A 20,391-nucleotide genomic window follows, 5' to 3' on the forward strand; every position below is an offset into this window, starting at 1 on the left:
ATTCTGGGTGGCACCCAGGTACGACGATCCCGACACAAACTTGTGCGAGGTAGACTGATAATCATGCCATATTCGGAGAACAAGGATCGCAATCGAGAGCATACTACACACATTTTACTTCGTTCCTGCGGAAACTATGAAACATTCATGCGTACTCAGCTCTTCTATAAGAAATGGAAATTATATATATGTATATGTTCTGAGACTGCACCGGACCCCAAGCTGGCCTTATTCTCTGGGGAACACTAGCCCTTCACGTGCCACATATGCTGTCCTACTCCTCGATCTCTGTACAAGTCCAGGTGGAATGTTGATGAGCAGTAGCGCCGCATCCGCGTGTACCAAGTAGTGCGACCACGTGGCCAGCGTACGTCCACGGCAGAGCATCAAGCCACACACTGTTCACGTGCGCTAGCTCACACACACATTACCTCCAAGAAATTCCTCCCAGAGCTCATCGAAGCTCCATGACTCCATCACATCTGCTACCACGAGCTCAAGGACAAAATGCTCCAAAAAAGAAAACCAATCCGTTGGTGTCCTCAAGGCGACACGCTGCGCAAAAGGATCTTTGCAGCAACTTGCCATGCATCGCACACGTCAGATTACTGCCATGGCTTCTCTCACCGCTACTACAACCACCATATACTTGGGATTGGGATTCAAAACTCCTACTACTCGGCTGGCTGGGCTGAGCCGGTGGGCGGGCCCGGCATATTCCGCTTTGAACTCCGGCCCCAAGCGCGTGAGGACACGGGCCGCACTGGCCCACCCCACCGGATGCATACGCATATGCATACATATTACTAAACGATATCTCTCCGAAAGAAGCAACCAAACAAGCTGGCGCTGCTCTGTTCCTGCTCCCCCGCATGTGTCTAAGCTAAGCTAAGCTGAGCTGAGCCGCTTGGTTATTCGGAACGATGTGTTTTTGGCGCATGAACCATCGCTTTCGCGGCTTGTCCATGTCAGCCACCCAACCCTAGTCCGGCCAGCCAGCCAGCGGCCAGTGACTAGTCCGTCCGTCAGATCACCATGCCATTGCCATGATACTGTACCACCCGGCTGGGTGGGTGGGTTCCACCTGGGCTAGTTTAGTTCCGGGAGAAAAATCCAAGAGTGTGTACCCGCTTTTCTTTTCTTGCATGCGGCGATCTGCGAAAAGGAACGGCTGATGTTGCAATGCTGTGGCCGTTCGCTATCTTGAAGGCCTTGTCTTGGAACCGTTGCGCCCCCTGCCCGCTAATGTGTCGTCGTCGTAGATTTGATGGTAAGATTTAGAAATGTTGTCGTGAGGCTTATCCTGTGAGGATGGCTTTGAGATTGTTTTCTTTCTTCTTGTATGTCGATTTGTTTGGTATTATCAACGGTAGATAATACTCTCTTTGTCCGTAAATACTTGTCGGAAAAAGGGATATTTCCAGAGGGAGGGAGTATATAGTTGTGAGTATTTTGTTGGCAATTTTAGTTCACTCGAGATAGGTAAACATGACAATTTTCCGATAAAAGAACTAACAGGGACAAAGTTGCCACATTCTAACATCTAAAGTTGCCACCTCGCGTTAACTAAAGTTGCCATAAAAAACATTCACGATGGCATTGCTTAAAATCAGAATGTTCGGGATTTTATTGAATATGCCATCAGTAAGGGAGGTTGAAACGGTGACCATAGGACAAAATGAAAGCCAACCCCAGACTTGAAAAACCTGCAGATGGGAACGCATGCGCCATTTTCCCTGTAAGCAAATGATTATGATGCTGCCGAAACTGCACCACTTTTCCTCAACAAAACGCAGCGTGGCGCCGCTTGATGCTCTGTAAGGCTGTGTAACAGCCTGCGGGCAGCAGGCAGGCCGATGGGAGCTGCCGGCCGGCCGGCCTGTCCCGGCGCCGTTGAAGTCGCTGCGTATGATCAGTCTGCTCTGTGCTCGATCACGGGTGTGCCTGACGGCCAGCCATCAGTGGCTTTCAGGCGGCGCCCACAGCGTACACCGACGAGAGAGATGCCCTCCGGCGGGCCGTGCCTTTGACCGACTGTTGGACGGGAGCGGGGGGCTCCGACGGCGGCCTTCCTTCTCTAATCTCCGGCTGAGCGCCGGTGAGGTCCTGCCCTCTGCCACAAGAGCGTCAAGAACCTGCCTGTACCTCGGCCATTTGATATTCTGCTGCTTCTGTTACTGTAACTGTGTTCAGTTCTGCCACACCATGGGATGGGAGCGTGGATGTGACCAAGCTCTTCTTTACGGACATTGTTGGCTACAGCGACGGCTCTTCTTTTCCTCGCCGCATCACTGGCCTGCTTGCAGCAGGCTTGACATATGTATGTGCCAAAGTAGTCTGATACAAGGAAGCTCCATGACCGATCACTGTGTATCCCACTAGCTCCTGCTCTCTGCGACGCAACCAGCATGTGCTAAACTCCAGCGCCATCCTCATAATAGGTTGAGCATATAATAGTCACAATGTACAACAAAGTTTCAAGTTAGAAGGCATCATCTATCACTGTTTTGCTGGTGGTAGGACCTCCCACCTCGGCTCCTTCCTCGCAACAAGATTTTCACCTAGTGGAGCATCTACTCCCTCGTTTCTAAATACTCCCTCTGTCCCATAATATAAGAGCGCTTTTGACACTAGTGTAGTGTCAAAATCGCTCTTATATTATGGGACGGAGAGGGTATAAGACATTTTAAAGATTTCAGTACAGATGTATATTTAGGAACAGAGGGAGTGGTTTATAAAATCTTCCAATATCATAGTGACCATCTTCTGTAACTCATTTTCGGATGAGATTTTAGTTGTTTACAAACCGGCGACCACGGCACACGCTATCTTTCCCGTCATTTCCAAGAATGATGGAGAACATATAATCAAGTCGACAAAACATACCAACCGTTTGGATTGACAAACGGCCTTACCTTGTCAGCATTCATATGTATTATCAGTCAACTGAGGAAAGATAAAATGTTGCTAACTGGAAGTTCGACAGAAAAGAGGTGGAGTCTACACTACATACAAAATTTGAAAGGGATATGTCCCACTAAAACTGAAAGAAAAAAGGGGGTAAACTTGTCTTTGTTTGGCTTCCAAAGTTTTCTAGTATATATCTTTTGTCTACGATCTGTAGAACCCTAGGAAGCAGCTCCCTGCATGTACATCACTTTCCCAGTATGGAGAAGAGGAGTTATAAAAACAACTTGCCCTCTTGCATCTTTGCAGAATACCTGTAAAAACAAATAGATAGAAAAACAAGGACGTGAGGAATCAAAGTCAGGACAACAAATCTATACCACTGAAGAGCAGGAGAGAACACTTACGGTTTCACATTTGGTCAGGAAGCACCCTTTTGCAAAGGTGAAAAGCTCTGTTGTTTAATGATTTCCTGGCTGGACGATCCTGTTTCATGTACAAACTTGACAGATTCTGACAGCCTATTCAGAAGATTTACCAGTGCAATGACCTCATTTCGCTGCAGCTGGAACTGAATGATTACCATGAAACATTATTAGACAAATTGACATCTAAATGAACTCAAAAGGTAAAACCTGTTATTCCATAGGAAATGTAGAAAATAATACAGCAAAGCATCATGAACTGTGAGCTAGTGTCGTATAAAGACGGTACGACGAAGACTACTCTCACCAATCATACATCATATACCTTATACTATTAAGTTATACATTGCAAAGCGGTTGCGAATAAACTGCAAATGAACAGCATACCTGTTGATTCAAATTGTTCTCTCCATCAACAGAAAAAAGAATCTTCAGCGCTGTTCCAAGCCCAAGAACTTGAAGCTTTCCCCATAATCGACACTTCTCACAACCAACACAGTCCATAATTGCACTGTAAACAAAATGTTGCAGTGGGTACGGTTTCATGTTAGTGAAACGCATAATATAAATTAAAGCAGAGAGATTAAGGCACATACCTGATATTTCTAACTGCTTCTGGATCTCCTGCTTTAACTCAGGGCCATTTTCACCTTGCCAGAGTTTTGCTTCATCAAAAGGTAATGGGCATGCAGATCTTAACTTGTGGTTGTAAAGCAATTGCCTCACTAAAGATTGTGTTTTCAAATCCTCTTCAGGATTGCCAGTGTTGTACTCTGCCTGCTCAAGGTAATCTGCCGCCTAAAAGATAGCAAACAAATTGTCACTCACGCAAGCTTTAGGCCAAAGCAACTTGACAGATTAATCTTTAAAATCAAAGATTAAGTTTTAATAAAGGAAGAAATGGGAACCTTAGTCACTGCCCGAAGAACAAATAGGTATGTGAAGTACAGATTTTCGACACGCTCTGGGTACTTCAGAACACGGTCATGCAACAACGAAAGGTTATGTCCCCACTGTAATCATATACACCAAACTTGTCAAATCAAGTACAAAAATCGTTTAATAAGCACCAAACTAAGTGTAGAGTAGTAGATAGATACCAAGTTAGCGGATTCATCAAGAAGATAATCATAAGCAATATGTACAGATATTGAGGAGTGCAGTCCTGAAATTAGCTTGTAAAGTGCCTTCTTCTCCTGGCACATATCTTCTGAAGGATCTGCGAAAATAAATGAAGTTTGACTAATGCTTGTCCAGACTATTGTAGTGATATAAGCAACGCTAGACACTACACCATTCAACTTGGCTAGGACAGGCAACTGTACCATTAGGGATGCAAGCGGGCGTCCCACATATCCGCAAATCAGTTCACTTCTGACCAGATGATTAGCACTAAACTAGAGACGAATTTGTACTATCATGTACTCCCTCTGTAAAGAAATATAAGAGCGCTCAAACCCGCTCTTATATTTCTTTACGGAGGGAGTAGCGCTCAAACCCGCCTGCTTTGCATCCCTATGTACCATTACCATAGAAGAGAAATAAATAAGCAACACACACTGCTCATAAGCGGTTGTTTAGAGCACTGCCAGCAGACTGAAACTTGAAGGTACTTCAACAACAACAAAGCCTTTAGTCCCAAACAAGTTGGGGTAGGCTAGAGGTGAAACCCATAAGATCGCGCGACCAACTCATGGCTCTGGCACATGGATAGCGAGCTTCCACGCACCCCTGTCCAAACTTGAAGGTACTTCCTTTTGTTATATACTCCCTCCGTCCGAAAATACTTGTCGGAGACATGGATGTATCTAGATGTATTTTAGTTCTAGATACATCTGTTTTTATTCATTTCTGCGACAAGTAATTTCGGACAGAGGGAGTATAAGTATACCACAGAAGGAACCATCCAATCTTAATCTTAGAGCACAACCACACAAGTAAACTTAGTTTGAATTGTTGTGCATTCTCTAAGGGAAGGATCATGCAACTTACAGGCACATCAATGATTCATTTAATATGTTGTGGATTCAGCCATAATGTACTTACAAACAAAGGATTCTATAGGTCAACTGCCGTCAGAATGGACATGTGAGAAAAAACGGAGAACATATGCTTACATTTTGGGCAATTTTCTTTGTAGATAGCGTCCCATATCCTTCTAGCTGAATCACCAGTATAACCAGTATAACGTTCAGGATTAAGTTGAAGATTCACATAAGTCATCTCAGCTGGAACAGGGATAAATTTTTGTTAATCATCAGATTTTCAGGGACGCATAAAAAAGAATTAAAGGAAGAACGATGTACAAAAAGGAGGGTAAATAATGTACCATTATCCGTCTCATCATCTGATGTCCATGGATTATCGGTTTCAACCCACCCTTTGAAAACCTTGGTGTCGAGGGTTCTATCAACCGTGGCTTCTGGTTTTCCTTCTTGACAGATCATGTTTTCAGGAGAAAGGCCACTGTAAGGCTTCTTGAATGGTTCGGGAAATTCATTATCTGGGCACTCGCATACACTACAGTCCCTGAGCCGACACATGCCATCATCAGGCCAAAAAGGGCAGTCACACCACAACTTAACCTAAACAAGGAAATAAATAACCCAAGACTTAGAACAAATAAATGAATGGTTGTAATGTTGATTTTCAGGGATAGCATCTCTGTACAATCATACAGTAGCTAACAATTATAGTAACCACAAAACATGTAACATTGGCTATGTTATCCTTAGCAGCAGCAACATCAAATAACAAACATATATCAATGTCTTATCCTTAAGAAAAGAAAAACTGGTTTGATGCTCTATCAATTGGCTAAAAGGCCATCAACCTTATCCGAGCTAAGAATGATGTACAAAAGAAAGGGATAGTGAACCACAAGTCGCCCTAACAGACCCAACAGCTATCATCATATTATGCTCAGTCCTCCATATCAGGATGTATTCTTTATATTGCTAACGTCAAAATGCCCTAAAGGTTTGATCCTTGAGCTTAATGCTCTAATCAAGCAACCAGCACTCTTTTTCCACATCCAGCCCAATTGACAAGTAAAAAATGGCACCGTATTAATGCGAACCAGAACATTGTAGTAAATAAAGTGCAGCAACCTAGTGGAGAATTATACAGTTGTGACCAGTCTCCCACATATATATCCAATTCCGTTATACAAATAGCAGGGCCAAAAAATTGGCTCCATAGTTATGGAGCAAATGCTCCGATCAAATATACACTGCTACATAACTCTAACATGTGGAGCTGGCTATCACAGTTCTTAACATCGGAACATCACAATATGCACTTCCCATAAGCCAGGTCACACATAAAAAAAACCGTTAAAAAACAGAAGAGCAAAATTTGCTTACCTTGAAGTACCTGAAGAAGGGCAGAGCGACGAGGTCCTGTAGGATCGGGTTGAGCACCTCCTCGTTGATGGCGTCCACCGTCTCGTAGTCGCAGCAGCAGTCCTCCACCATCCCCGTGTACTTCCTGGCACCCTGACGAAACACGCAGCACCGGCCGCCCCAAAACCACGTCGTCAGATCAAAACCTCCCGGAGCAGAAGGCCAAATCACGAGACCAGGGGCGGGGGGAGCCTTACGGGGCAGCCGCAGCCTCCGCCGCGCGAGAGGGACGAAATGGAGGGGAAGCTGCGGGAGCTCACGGCCACGGCGAGGAGCGCCACGAGGAGGGCCGCCGCCGCCGCCCACCATCGCCTCCGCCTCTGGCGCACGGCCCCGCCGTTCGCCGCGGGAGGGGGCCCCTCTGACATCCCGCGCCGGGTGGGTGGAAGCTTCTAGAAGGAAGCGAGATCTGACCGAACAACGGCGGCGGAGGAGGAATTTTCTCGCCGTGTTCGCAGTTGGGGCGTTGGCGGTTGGGGAAAATCGCGTAGGCGGCTGCTACTACTAATACAGAGGCTGCGGTGGAAGAATCCGCGTGCGTGCCTCGGTTTACCCTCTGATTGTCGGAACCGGCGATGCTGCGCACGGAATGATGGATCGGACGGCGTGTGTAGGGCCTGGGCGCAGCTGGACGGCTGGATTTGCCCCGATGACGTGTCTGTGCACCTGTGGGCCGCGTTTGCCCAACAGCTCATTGACCAGCTCGCACGACACGTTAACTAAACTTCGCACGGTGCCGACGTCAAAATGAGAAAAGGAACTTCGCACGGTGCCTTCGCGGGGTTGGCGTCTAGAAGAAATCTCTCCGTTCCTCTGCGTGTACACAAACTCAAAAAATAACTGAAACTTGTCATCCGAAAATAAAGTTGCCACGCTTCATAATTAAAGTTGTCATCTTCGCATCATCAAAAACATTCGGAGGTGCCATGTGTTCGTGCCACACATGTAACTCTTATCAGGTTCTATATCAGGAGATACATCTCAAAGCTCATACAAGGACTCAAATAAAGTAAATATAACACCTAAGTCCTTGAATTTTCAAGAAGGACCCCGGACTGGAAACAAGAGCTGCAATCAGGTCCAAAACAAGATCTATCCAGATTGAGCATCTTCATCTTGGACGAGACTTACCTGCTCCTTACTTGTGCGCCCATCCGTGCCCCCGCATACGTGACTTGATTTGATTGGAACAAAGTAAGGGCCGACCCCATCCCCTTAAAATCAGGGGGGAAGATGATTAGATTAGAAAGAAAAAAAAAAAAAAAAACAGCCGTAGGATGAGGTGGAAGTACGGATGAGAATATGAAGAGGGAGCAGGTAAGCCGGATCCCTTCATCTCTGGGGACGAACCACAAGTGCTCGTGGGATGGAGTGATGATGGGTCAGCAAGATCATCACAAGGTGGCGCAAGTGCTTATCGAATGGAGCGATGATGGCCACGTAATGCTACTTGGGAAGATTTTGAGTCCCTGCATCAAGGTTCTCCATTGACACATTCGTCGGCAAGATCATCGGAAGGCGACGTAAGTGCTTCTCGAATGAAGTGATGTTGGCCTACAGAATGCTACTTGAAAAAAAAAACTCGGGAATATTTTGAGTCCCTATGTCAAAAGTTCCCACATGCTCTGGTTACAAGCCAAAACTAAATGATGGAAAGGAGGGGAGTTCCATTTCGTGACCAGCGTGATGAAAAGCGAGTAATCATATAGGGTGAGCAAGTTCAACGTCGGTGCTGTGCTGGGCTAACTACAACTTGCTTGCGTTTTTTTTCGAATGTCCGCTGGCTCGCGTTTACACACTTTCACGTTCGTTTGTCTAAAAGACAAAAAAATCATTCAGCGCACATTGATTTCCGTGTCCGTTTTTCGATTTTTTCCTTTCGGCCTGCTTCAGTTTTTCTTTCGTTTTTCTATTTTGATTTTTTTCTTCTCTTTTAGTCTTTTCTAGTATTTTTTTTCAGTTCACAAATCTAAAAAATGTTCGCTTATTTTGAAAATATTCATGCTTTAAAAAAAGTCCGGCAAATCATAAAAATTCGTGGATTAAAAAAAGTGGTGATTTTGAAAAAGTGTTCGATTGTTCAAAAAAAAGTTCATGGTTTTGAAAAAGTATTTGCGAATATTTTTGTTTGTCGGGCATGTTTTTAAAATTGTGAACATTTTGTCTTTGCAAATTTGAAAGTAATGCTTATGATTTAAAAAAAAGTGTTCGTGAATTCAAAAGGTGGTCATGATTTTCAAAAACAATAGTCACATATTCAAAAAATGTTCATGAATTTGAAAATTTATTCAAAATTTTGAAAGAAAAAAATCTGGGAGATCATAATTTTTTCATGGGTGCAAACTTTTTGTGGCTTTGAAAAATGGATCATGTATTTAAAAAATGTTCATGGTTTTGAAAAAAAAGTTTGGAAAATCACAAACTGTTGGCATATTCAACAAAAAGAGAGTTTGAAAAATGTCCATGCATTCATAAGATGTTTTATATTTTTCAAAAAAATTGAGATTTAAAAAATAATCATGATTTTAAACAAATGTAAATATTTGCGGTTTCAAAATATGTTCATGATTTGAAAGAAATGTCCAGGAAAATAGAAAATATTCGCGGTCCCAAAATAGGTTAATGATTTTAAACAATTGTTCCTCAAAAAAATAAAATTTTAATAGCAAAAAGAAAAATAAAAAGAAAAAAACCTAACGCTCTGTTTGGATGTTTAATTGAAGGAAAAGAAGTAAAAGCATAAATGAAAAACGAAAATAAAAAACAAAATAAAAAATTTAGAATAAACCAAAATAAAACGAAAAATGGTGCGGGACGGCTCTCCATCCTTTTCAAAAACAGAAAAAAAAACTAAATGTAGGAGTTACTTGAGCCGGCCCAACTATAGGTCACGCCATGAGGTACATTGTACCTGTCTATTCGCTGACCCTGAAGGACAACTAAGGGAAGCTCATTGGACCGGTCTTCCCAACCGGTTCGTAACAAGAGAGATCTGGCATGTCTATGTTTGGGCCCTTGTTAGGCCTTGTAACTCACCCTTATATACTTGCAAGCCTAGTTTAGGCTCCATTCGGCCTTGTAACTCCAAAAATGTCAAATGGATGCGCCCTTGTAAAGCCTTGTACCGAACCCTTACATACTTTGTAAGCCAAGTTTGGGCTCCATTAGGCTTTGTAACTCCAAAAATGTCAAAATGGAGGTCTTCATTTGAAAACTATATCAAAATCAAACGTCTTAGGTTTTTTTTTTTCAAACAATACACATATACCTAGAGACATACTAATATACATGTGTGAAAATGTTTAGGTCAACTTGTAAATATGAGGCCTTTTAGCAAATGTACTGTTCATTCTTTCTTGATAAAAACTCCATGATTTTCTATTTCATCCTGAAATTTTACAGGACATACAAGATGTATATTTTTCTAAAAAAATTAGAACTCTTCAGTTTGAATTTTGCTCGGTCTCCGAGATGCCCTACTCCTGTAACTCGCCTTATATCCCCCTCAACAAAAAATACTCGCCCTTATATACTCTGTATCTGGATGTATCACAACTGCTAAAAAAAAACAAGTATCTGGATGTATCGCAATTTGGACTGGAAGGATTCTGTAAGATGATTCTGCAAGCTGCAAGGTGGATGGGTGGAACAGCAACAATTCAAGATATTCCAAATACTTCGCCATTGATACCAAGCCAGATCTTTGTCAAAGACGCTGGCCATTGGGCAAGCCAGATCTTTGTCAAAGACGCTGGCCATTGGGCGTTGTCAATGACTTTAGTCCCATCTTGGATATGGAAAGAGGCTAGGACCACCTTATAAGGAGTGCCACACTCCCTTCAGACCAGTCTTTTAGGATGTAGTGGCCTCTTTTCTTTGCTTGTGCTGGAGGTTGGGACCGAACGTATGCTGAAGGTTGGGAGCGACGCTAACAATCTTCCCATTAGCATAGTAGTTGTTGTAGCTCATCACAGTATTGCAACATCCATCATCCATCACACGGATAAAAAAAGGGCGAACCAACCAGACAAAACGTACTTAGAAACCAGGCCATGTCACAGTACTGCAACAACTATCACACGGAGAAAAAAGATGACATGAAAAACTTAACACTATGCCCTTAGATTGTGCACACGGCGGTTCCTCGAGTCTTTATTCTTCACTGGACTGAACCCGAGGCCGAGGCAAGTTAGGCTCAGTTCAGTGGTGGCCGCCGGGGAGCTTCTCCTTGATCTTCTCCATCATGCCTTTCTTCTCGTGGGTGCCCTCAGTGGCGCCGTGCGTCCCCGCGGTGCCGGTGGTGCCTGTACCATAGCCGCCGCCGGTGCCAGTGGTGCCATGCCCGTAGCCGCCTGTCGCGGTGGTGTGCGGCTGGGTGTCCTTGTGCCCGCCAGGGAGCTTCTCCTTGATCTTCTCCATGACGCCCTTCTTCTCGTGTGTCCCCTCAGTGGTTCCGTAGGTCCCGCCGGTGCCGGTCGTCCCCGTGTACCCACCGGTCGTCCCCGTGTACCCTGGCCCGTAGCCGCCGGTGGCTGTGGTCTGCTCCTTGTTACCGCCGGGGAGCTTCTCCTTGATCTTCTGCTTCATGCCTTTCTTCCTCCTGCCGCCCATCCCGTCGTCCTCGGAGGATGACTGCACAATCGACGAGAGAAAACAAGTGAGTACACTAAAGATTGGTAGGATCATACACAATGTAAGCAAGGAATCTGCTTATGTACCGAGCTGGAGCTGGAGCTGCCAGAGCGGTGGAGGATGCCACGAGTCTTGTGCTCGGGTAGCCCACCATGAGGGTGTGTGCCAGCGGCGCCGTGGGTCCCGGTGATCCCGGTGCCGGTCGGGCCGTACCCGGGCGTGTGCCCTGTGCCATGGGTCCCGGTGATCCCGGTGCCGGTGGCGTCGTACCCGGCCGTGTGCCCTGTGCCATGGGTCCCGGTGATCCCTGTGCCGGTGCCGCCGAGCCCGGCGGTGTGGCCTGTGCCATGGGTCCCGGTCATCCCTATGCCGGTGTGGCCTGCGCCATGGGTCCCGGTGATCCCTGTGCCGGTGCCGCCGAGCCCGGCGGTGTGGCCTGTACCATGGGTCCCGGTCATCCCTGTGCCGGTGTGGCCTGTGCCATGGGTCCCGGTCACCCCTGTGCCGGTGCCGCCGAGCCCGGCGGTGTGGCCTGTGCCATGGGTCCCGGTCATCCCTGTGCCGGTGCCGCCGAGGCCGGCGGTGTGCCCTGTGCCGTGGGTACCGGTCGCGGCATGCCGCGTGTCCAAACCACCGGTGTCGTGAAACCCAGCGTCGTGGGCGCCGGTGCCGGTAGACCCGTACCCACCGTGCCCAGCGCCGTGCACTCCCGTGCCGGTGGATCCCAGCCCAACGCCGTGGCCGGCGGTCACCGGGTTGCCGTACTCGTCGAGGCGGGTGGTGGGGTGGCCGTGCTGCTGGCCGTGGCCCTGGAAGTGCCCCAAGCCTTCGGTCCCGGTGACGCCGTGGCCGGCCGTCACAGGGTTGCCGTACTCGTCGACGCGGGTGGCCGGGTGGCCGTGCTGCTGGCCCTGGAAATGCGCCATCGCTTCACGGACTGCTTGCTGCGGTGAGTGTGTTCTTGGGTGTGGCTCACTGTGGATTGAATTGAGTTGTCAACTGGATGCCGATGGATTGAGGCAATGGCGGTGGCGCTGTTTTTATAGACCGTTTGAGCAGGGTCGCGCTGTCCAACGGGTTGCCACGTCGCGTGGTACGTGTACCTCCATGCAGCGCAACGTGAGGGGCGGGCGTCGGGTGTCGGGCTGGTATCATGCCTGGGAGACGCGTGTAGTGAGAGGCCTGTGATCTGTATGACGCTCGTGCTAGCCGTCGGTGGGCGGCATGGGAGACGAATCTGCTCCCTTCGGGGTCGTCTGACCCAAATCTATGTGCTATAGTGAAACGCCTCCGTGCAATAATTTCACATGCGTCTGTGATATCATGGTAACATTTGATCACATGGTGTTTTAATAACGGTGCATCAAACATCCTAGTGTCTTAAACATATACTTGTGTGCGTATAATACCTGCTGGAACATCGTGGAAGTATTAAGAACACGAGAATAAAACATTCATGTTCATAGACCACATAGCGACGATTACAAGCACTCAAGTGAGCCAAAGGTATGCCGCCACATCGCTACTTCCTCACTGGAACCGGACAAATCTTCTCGTAGTAAACAGTCAAAAAACCGTCGTGCTGAAAATAGCCCGATCTTTATCAGAGAACCGGGATTCACAAAGGATATCCTTTGCCCATGTGTGAGGATGAAGACGTGGCAGATGAACTTCAAAAATAAGTCGAGCCTCCTCCCAAAAACGGTGCGCATGCGTACAATGCAGCAGCGCGTGTTGTAAGTCCTCGTTCATAGCCAAGCAGATCTTGCACATGCTTGTTTCTTTTATGTGGCGATACCTTAGGGTGCACTCATCCGGAATGATGCCCCTCAAAACTCGCCACCAGAACACTCTGACTTTTGGGACTACTTTGAGTTTCCATACCGCATTCCACATCTGTTGTTGATCCACTGAAATGCCGGTAATCTGCCCCTCATCTAGAGCCAAACGCTCTTTTTGATTCACTAGAGCTCGATACGCCGATTTAACAGAATAAATGCATGATTTCTCATGTGCCCAAGCAAGAATATCCTCGCCGCCGCCCTGCCGCAGTGGTATGTTAAGAATGGCGGCAGCATCGGGTGCTATAAAGACCCCTCGCACCAACTCCTGACGCCATATCCAGTTAGTTGTGTCAATCAGCTCGTTTACGGTCTGGAACGCCGTATTTGCTGGACGCAGCAGTGGAGTCATTGATATCGTGGAGGGAATCCACTTATCTTCCCATACGGAGATGGAAGTACCGGATCCGACTCGCTTCATCAGCCCGGTTTATAGAGCTTCCCGGCCTGCAATAATCGCCTTCCAGGTAGCTGAGGAGGACTTGGGAACCGTTGCATGAAGGAAATCCGAGTCAGGAAAGTATCTTCCTTTCATAACCCTGGCGCACAAGGAGTTAGGATTCATCATAAATCGCCATCCGTGCTTCCCCAACAGTGCCAGATTAAACAAACGAAAGTCACGGAATTCCATTCCACCTTTGCACTTGGGTGTAGCAAGTTTCTCCCATGCGATCCAGTGAAGGGAAGTGAAGGGAATTCCTGTCAATTGAGCTGCCCCACCAGAATTTTGCCATGAGCGAGGTGAGACTTTTGCACACCTTTTTTGTTAACAGAAAGCAACTCATGCTAAACGTCGGAATGGCCTGAACAATGGATTTTAGAAGTGTCTCTCTTCCGGCGCAAGCAAACAGCCTTTCTGCCCAGCCTTGCATGCTGCCTCGTGCCCGATCCACCAAATATTCAAAGGTTCCACTATTTATCTTGCCAATAGCAGTGGGTAGACTGAGGTAGCGTTCTGAAAAAGCTTCAACTTGGACTCCAAGATGTTGCTTCAATCTTTGTCTAAGAGCCGTCGGCGTGTTTGGGCTGAAGAATATAGAGCTCTTACTCCTGTTGACACACTATCCAGAAGCATCCCCATATATTGCAAGGATATCATTCAGCCTAGCCACGCTCTCCTCATTCGCCTTGATGAAGATGAGGCTATCATCAGCGAATAGCAGGTGATTCACCCATGGTGATCTGAAGTTCACTCGGATACCCCTGTCAACAGAGTCCCCGTAGTGTTTCAGAAGTGAGGTAAAACCTTCGGCGCAGAGCAAGAACAAATAAGGGGAGATTGGGCACCCCTGCCGAAGCCCTCTGGATGGGTTGAAATAAGGTTGCAGTTCTCCATTCACGCGTACAGAGAACCTAACAGACGTGACGCACTTCATGATCAGCCTGACCAGATTAGCATTGAAACCCAGCTTCAAGAGTATGGCTTCCAGAAAGTGCCATTCGACTCTATCGTAAGCCTTCATCATGTCAAGTTTGATCGCACAAGTGTAGTTCTTCTCTTTCTTTCGTCGCTTCATCGTATGAACACTTTCAAAGGCAACGAGAACATTATCTGTGATCAGACGACCTGAGACGAAAGCACTTTGTTCCTCACTGATAATATCGTCCATGCATACTCGCAGTCGGTTAGCTATAACCTTTACCGCCAATTTGTATAAAACTGGACAAAGAGCAATTGGTCGATATTGTGAGATGCTTTGGGGGTGACCTACCTTGGGGATCAATGTGATGGATGTGTCGTTGAGACCCACTGGTAGTTCACCTCCATTAAGAAAAGCCAGCACCGCTTGTGTTACTTCGTCTTGGAGCAACTTCCAGTGGCGTTGGAAAAAAACCCGTCGTAAAGCCATCCACCCCCGGCGTCTTAGATGGAGCCATTTGGAACAGTGCGTGCTGAACCTCGGCTGACTCATAGGGTTTGCTCAGAAGTTCATTCATCTCCGGCGTGACCCGAGTGGGCACATGCGATAACAGCACATCAGTGTCATTGGCACCCTGCGAGGTGTAAAGTGCTTGATAAAATGCTAATATCTCAGCCTTATCCTCTGTTTCATTGGAACAAGTAGAACCATCGTTTCTCTTGAGACCCGATATACGATTAGTTCGTTTCCGTTGTCTAGCTTGTGTCTGAAAATATGTCGTGTTACGATCGCCTGATCGAAGCCACGGAACGTGGGATCGTTGCCGGGCTATTTTCATCACTGTGATGTGGGCAATATGGATGTCTCGCAATCGATTGACTCATGACAAGGAAGGGCGGGATCCAGCCTCCAGTAAGGAAAATACGAGAGGATCTCGCCATTTTGGATATACCCGAGCAGCTCACTTCACCACTGCTGGATTATGGATGGCAACCCCCTGATAACCCATACATAAAGATTAATACAGATGCCGCTGTTCATCTCGACGGCGGGAATGCAGGGCTGGGGGGTGTTGCACGCTCTTCATCGGGATTCAAGGGTGCATGGTGTAAGCCGTTCTCAGGTGTCACGGACCCCCTCATCGCGGAGGCTTTGGCGCTGAAGGAAGGAGTGAGATTCGCAATATTGCGAGGCTACACGCATGTGATCATGGAGACCGACTGTCTAGAGGCAGTTAACCTCTGGAATACTCGCTACATCGACCGGTCGGTGATAGCACCTATCTTGTCTGAAATTGGAGAGCTAGCTCCTAGTTTTATTTCCTTCAACATTCAACATGTAATAAGATCAGCAAACAGTCCCGCACATCTATGTGCTAAGCGCGGTACTACGCTTAATGTGACTGGGAGCTGGTTAGACTCTACCCCTAGTTTCCTGATCAGCAACCTTCTGGCTGACTGCTCAGCGAATGCTTTTGTTGAATAAAGCTCTCTGAAGTTCCCCGCAAAAAAAATCATCGTGCTAAGACCACAAAGGACCAACGCACTAGAACAACAACCGCCGCCGATGAAGAGAAACGTAGATCAGAATGATCCAATTTGTAGACACATGGACGCAGACGAACCTCCAAAGACAAACGATGACCAGATCGTGTGAGATCGACGGGAGACACATCTCCACACACCATCCGACTATTCAAGGTGCATCACCGAGACGTGGGCTAGGACCATTATGAAGAACCTTATTCCATTTTTAAAAAGTCACCGCCGCCTTATTTTTATGAGCAGGACACAAACCCTAAACATACTAAAAAAGCCGAAACAAAGCATGAGTCCTTCCGCCGGCAAGGGTCGGGATCCACTGCGTCTTCATCTATATCTATACCTAATAATAAAGGAGCTATGACTTTTTATCACCGTAATTTTGTCCTTTTTGGTCCGTCCACCTTGTCTATACTAGTAAGCTTGCACGTGCAACCCACGTCTCGATCGAAGTAGCCTATTAAAATCACATGAGTATTGAATTCTTAATTCATATTCTAGAAATTTGGGGAAAAAGAATATCTATAGTGCCTGATGATCCCACATGTCTTTTGATGATGTAATTTGAAGTTCGAGAAGACCAAAATGATTGTATAGTAAAGATTTCAGGATATCTAATTTTTCTTGTCTGAACTTGAAGGACTTATAATAGGTATAGGTATTGCCCAAGTGAACATAGCTGCAAATTTTTAATAAATATAAAAAAATAGTTGTCCTGGAAAAACTAAATCCGTTCCCTCTTGGGTTCGGGCTACATGTTATCTTCACAAGTTGAATTGTTGAGCTTGACTACAACGCCACCAGTGGGAACACGGTGAGCTAGAAGAATCCGCCAGTAGTCAGGACTATTTTGCTCCCATTCTGAGCTTGTCTCATCTCATGTAGTGCAACATATTGATGTACAAAAATGAAGAAATGGAATTTAACATTTTTGTATGACACAGATGGCATGCAGCAAGCCACAGTTTCTCCTAAGCTAAGCTTAGCTCTGGAAGGATTAAACATGAATTAAACTTTTCATATCAACATCCTAACTATGGAGAAAAGTCTAGTGTTCTAGAATGATAAACTGTACAATAAGGTAAAAAGCCCTTAATAGATCATGCGCTAGAATAATAATTGGTTAGCTAACCAGGAAAAGAACACGTGAAATTTAGGAAGACAAAAGGCACACAAAATAAATTTCTGATGAGATGAATATACCTTTAGGAAAATAAATCGCACCAATATCATGATGGACACACAAGTAACTTGGTAGGTTTAAAATGAAGGAAATGCATAATGTGATGCAACTATTAGTACATATTCCATTTGAAGCAACCTTATGTTAGTTAACTCACAAAAGAGGGGGGAAGTAACATACTGAAAATGCTAAATACTCGAATTTCCATGATAGCCATAGTGACTCACTTCCTGTGTAATGAAACTTCAGAGGTGTTCTTTAGAAAGAAAATGATTAGGGGAAGACCTGAAATACAGATACAAAATAGTCAAGTTACCTGTCATCATGGTTATCGAATGACGCAAACTCTATACACAACATGCCTGCCATATTTGGCTGCCGAACTTAAGCTCCTCCTCCATCCATTTTAGAGCCCCATTCTTAAAATAAAACAGGGTTATTGTTCGTGCATAAAAATCTAATCATTCTACAAAGGGGGAGTTGTAGTTAAAAATTAATTCAGGAGCTATTATCAATATAAATAAGAAGAAAAGAGAGAAATTTATTGTTAGCACTGATTCTGTACAATGTAAACTTGTCATAGTCTGGATCCTCTTTTATTTGGCCACTATTAGCAAAAAGTAGATTTATTTTTAGTTGCAACTATTAACAAACGTATTGGTAGACCACAAATTAAATCGTCTTATTGTTTAACATGTATGGCCGCAAGCCCTAACAGCAAAAGAAAATAAAAAACAGTTGTTGCAGCTAATTGCCGGAACTGCATGTATACATAGAACAGAATGTTTTTTGGCAAAAAGTGCACTGATGATGGGCATATGTTTCCCCAATTGACATGTGGAAATTGTTGTTAGTGATTGGACCAAATGCACTGGCCAATTTGTGCCAGCAACTATGAATTAAAGATGGAAAAACAAACTCACCTGATTGAGCATCAAACGACAAAGAATACAGTTGCAAATACTCCACGGATAATGGCGCAGAGCATTGCGTAATACATGAGTTATCTAGTTACGGCTGGTGTACGTAGGAACTTATTCTGAATTTTCTGAAACCCAAAGGTAGATTTCAAACAAACTTCTTCCAATCTAGAAGTCTAGAAAGCCCGACCAGTCCGAAAAGTAATACTGTAATTAAAAGGAAAAAACATATATGTATCAGTACAAAGGGAGTTTTGTTTACGACAACACATGAAAAATATAGTGCTAAATCCTTGTAATAGCATCTATGACAACCATATAGAGATTTCAACAATAAAAAATAAAAAATGAATGATAAAGGGATCTACATGAAGCAACAATGGTGTAAGATCATGGAGAAAAGTAAAATATCTGGGATCTTCAATCTTGCAGGCACACATAGCGTTGGCCTTGTTTCCTGCGGATCGTCGTTCTGTTAGGAACATTTGGCTTCAGGCCTTTGGCTCTTCACCTCAAACCATTTTCTTTAGTAAATAATATGCAAATAAACCCACATCGAACCCATGAGTTGGCGCGGCGATGGTCAGCCTCGGCTGTGACCTCGTTAATCTAGCAGGTACAGTTTGGCGATTACTGAGAGCAGCTTCGGTGGTGGCCCATCTTCCCAGACGCCATGGAGGAGTGCAAGGGAACGACCAGAGATGGGGAAGCGGTGCTGGGGTAGAGCTCTTATGTTGGAAAAGGACAAGAATACATCATATATTTGTCATGCTTATGGTCATAAATTTGTTATACGCACAAGGATACTTCAAGAGAAAAAAACTATCATCTGTTAATTCATGGAAGTACCTAAGCAAAATACCTACCGATGATCCACTTCCCGTTTTGAAAATGTTGATGACCAAAGTCTATATGAAGTACCGAAATTTCAATAAGTGTGCTTAGTAAAGGTTATGTTGACATACCTGGTTTCATTGGGGGTACATGAAATTAGCAGTCACCTGGACGTACTTCCCTTCATGACACCAGCCGGGCCTCCCCTGAATCCATACATGGTGCTGCCTTTTGCACGCCCCCGCGGGTAATCAGATCCACAACACCAACCATGACAAGTCAACGACAAGAATTATTCAGGAAACACATCAAAGCAACAAAATCGAAAAAGATCTATCCTCATATTTTCCATCAGAGAAGAGACTGACGCAGTGCACTAACACCTTTTTAATTCAATTATGAACACCTATTTCCAATTTCAATTGGTCTCAGCTAGTGCTAAACAAACGTGCAGCTAGAGATCACTCGCACTTACCAAAAACGTTGCAGATCACATTCTGCCCCCCTAGAGCCTAGCCACCAGAAAGCACGAGGCTGATCTTGAGCAGCTTCGCTGCGACCGGCTTCGGCTGGCCGTACAAGTTGGGGAACAGCTTGGCGATCTCATCTGCGACAGATCGAGTCAAGGCCGTCAAATCCCAAATTCAAAGAAGCCCAGACCGCGATTCTGCTGGCCAAGGTCCGGGAGCGACGCATCCAAGGAAATAGGGAGTTCATTACTCACCGGGGCTTCCCGCGGCGGCAGTGGTGGGCCCGTCGGCGAGCGTGAAATGGAAGCGGAGGACAGAGGGGAGGGGCAGCGTGTGCTGATGCGGCTCGTCTGCACCTCGCTGTACACGGCGGCGGCTTGGGCGGCGACCTGCGGCGAAGGGCGCGGCGGCTCCCGCGGCCCGCGGTGAAGGGCGGCTCCGGCGGTGGCTCGGCGACCTGCGAGCGGCGGCTTCGGGGCGGCGACTCAGCGACCTGCGGCCCGCGCCCGGCTGCGGGAGGAGGAACGGCGCGGGGGCGTGAGGTCGTGCGGGCGGGGCGAGAGGTCGTGCGCGAATGGTTTCTTTTTTTAAGGCGGGTCAGGGTTTGGGTTAGCGATCGATGATCGATGGATTGTTGGCTTAATGCGTGGTTTGCAGAGTTAAACACCGAAGGATTAAGGGCCATTGGATTTTGCTGATGGATGGATGAGATGATTTGGTTCTCCGTCCTCTCTTTCTTTTATCTTTTACAGAGATTATATTTTCTATATCCTCGAGATGGTACTAATCTATATAACTGCCCATACAGTAAAAGCATCACTTTTTTAGGGGTACAAAAGCATCACATTCTTTGCATTCCTACCGACTTGGGCC

General features: G+C 46.0%; 1 protein-coding gene and 1 pseudogene across 3 annotated transcripts; both read right to left on the reverse strand.

Moving 5' to 3' along the window:
* Positions 1-2,830: 2,830 nt before the first annotated feature.
* LOC119286756 lies at positions 2,831-7,230 on the reverse strand (annotated as a pseudogene).
* A 3,443-nt stretch (positions 7,231-10,673) lies between these two features.
* LOC119286757 (dehydrin DHN4-like) lies at positions 10,674-12,425 on the reverse strand. 3 transcript variants are annotated; one of them, XM_037566203.1, is made up of 3 exons: positions 11,772-12,425; positions 11,455-11,732; positions 10,674-11,368 (listed from the first exon to the last, which is right to left on the reverse strand). In XM_037566203.1, exons 1-3 carry the CDS (start codon positions 12,292-12,294, stop codon positions 10,937-10,939), a joined length of 1,233 nt encoding a protein of 410 aa, XP_037422100.1. In that variant the 5' UTR covers positions 12,295-12,425; the 3' UTR covers positions 10,674-10,936. The 3 variants fall into 3 exon arrangements, with proteins under 3 accessions (XP_037422100.1, XP_037422101.1, XP_037422099.1); XM_037566204.1 differs by having other exon boundaries at positions 11,455-11,804; positions 11,901-12,423; XM_037566202.1 differs by having other exon boundaries at positions 11,455-12,424.
* Positions 12,426-20,391: the final 7,966 nt, after the last annotated feature.

The sequence above is a fragment of the Triticum dicoccoides genome, chromosome 4A (genome assembly GCF_002162155.2).
Source record: "Triticum dicoccoides isolate Atlit2015 ecotype Zavitan chromosome 4A, WEW_v2.0, whole genome shotgun sequence".
Taxonomy (NCBI): Eukaryota; Viridiplantae; Streptophyta; class Magnoliopsida; order Poales; family Poaceae; genus Triticum; species Triticum dicoccoides.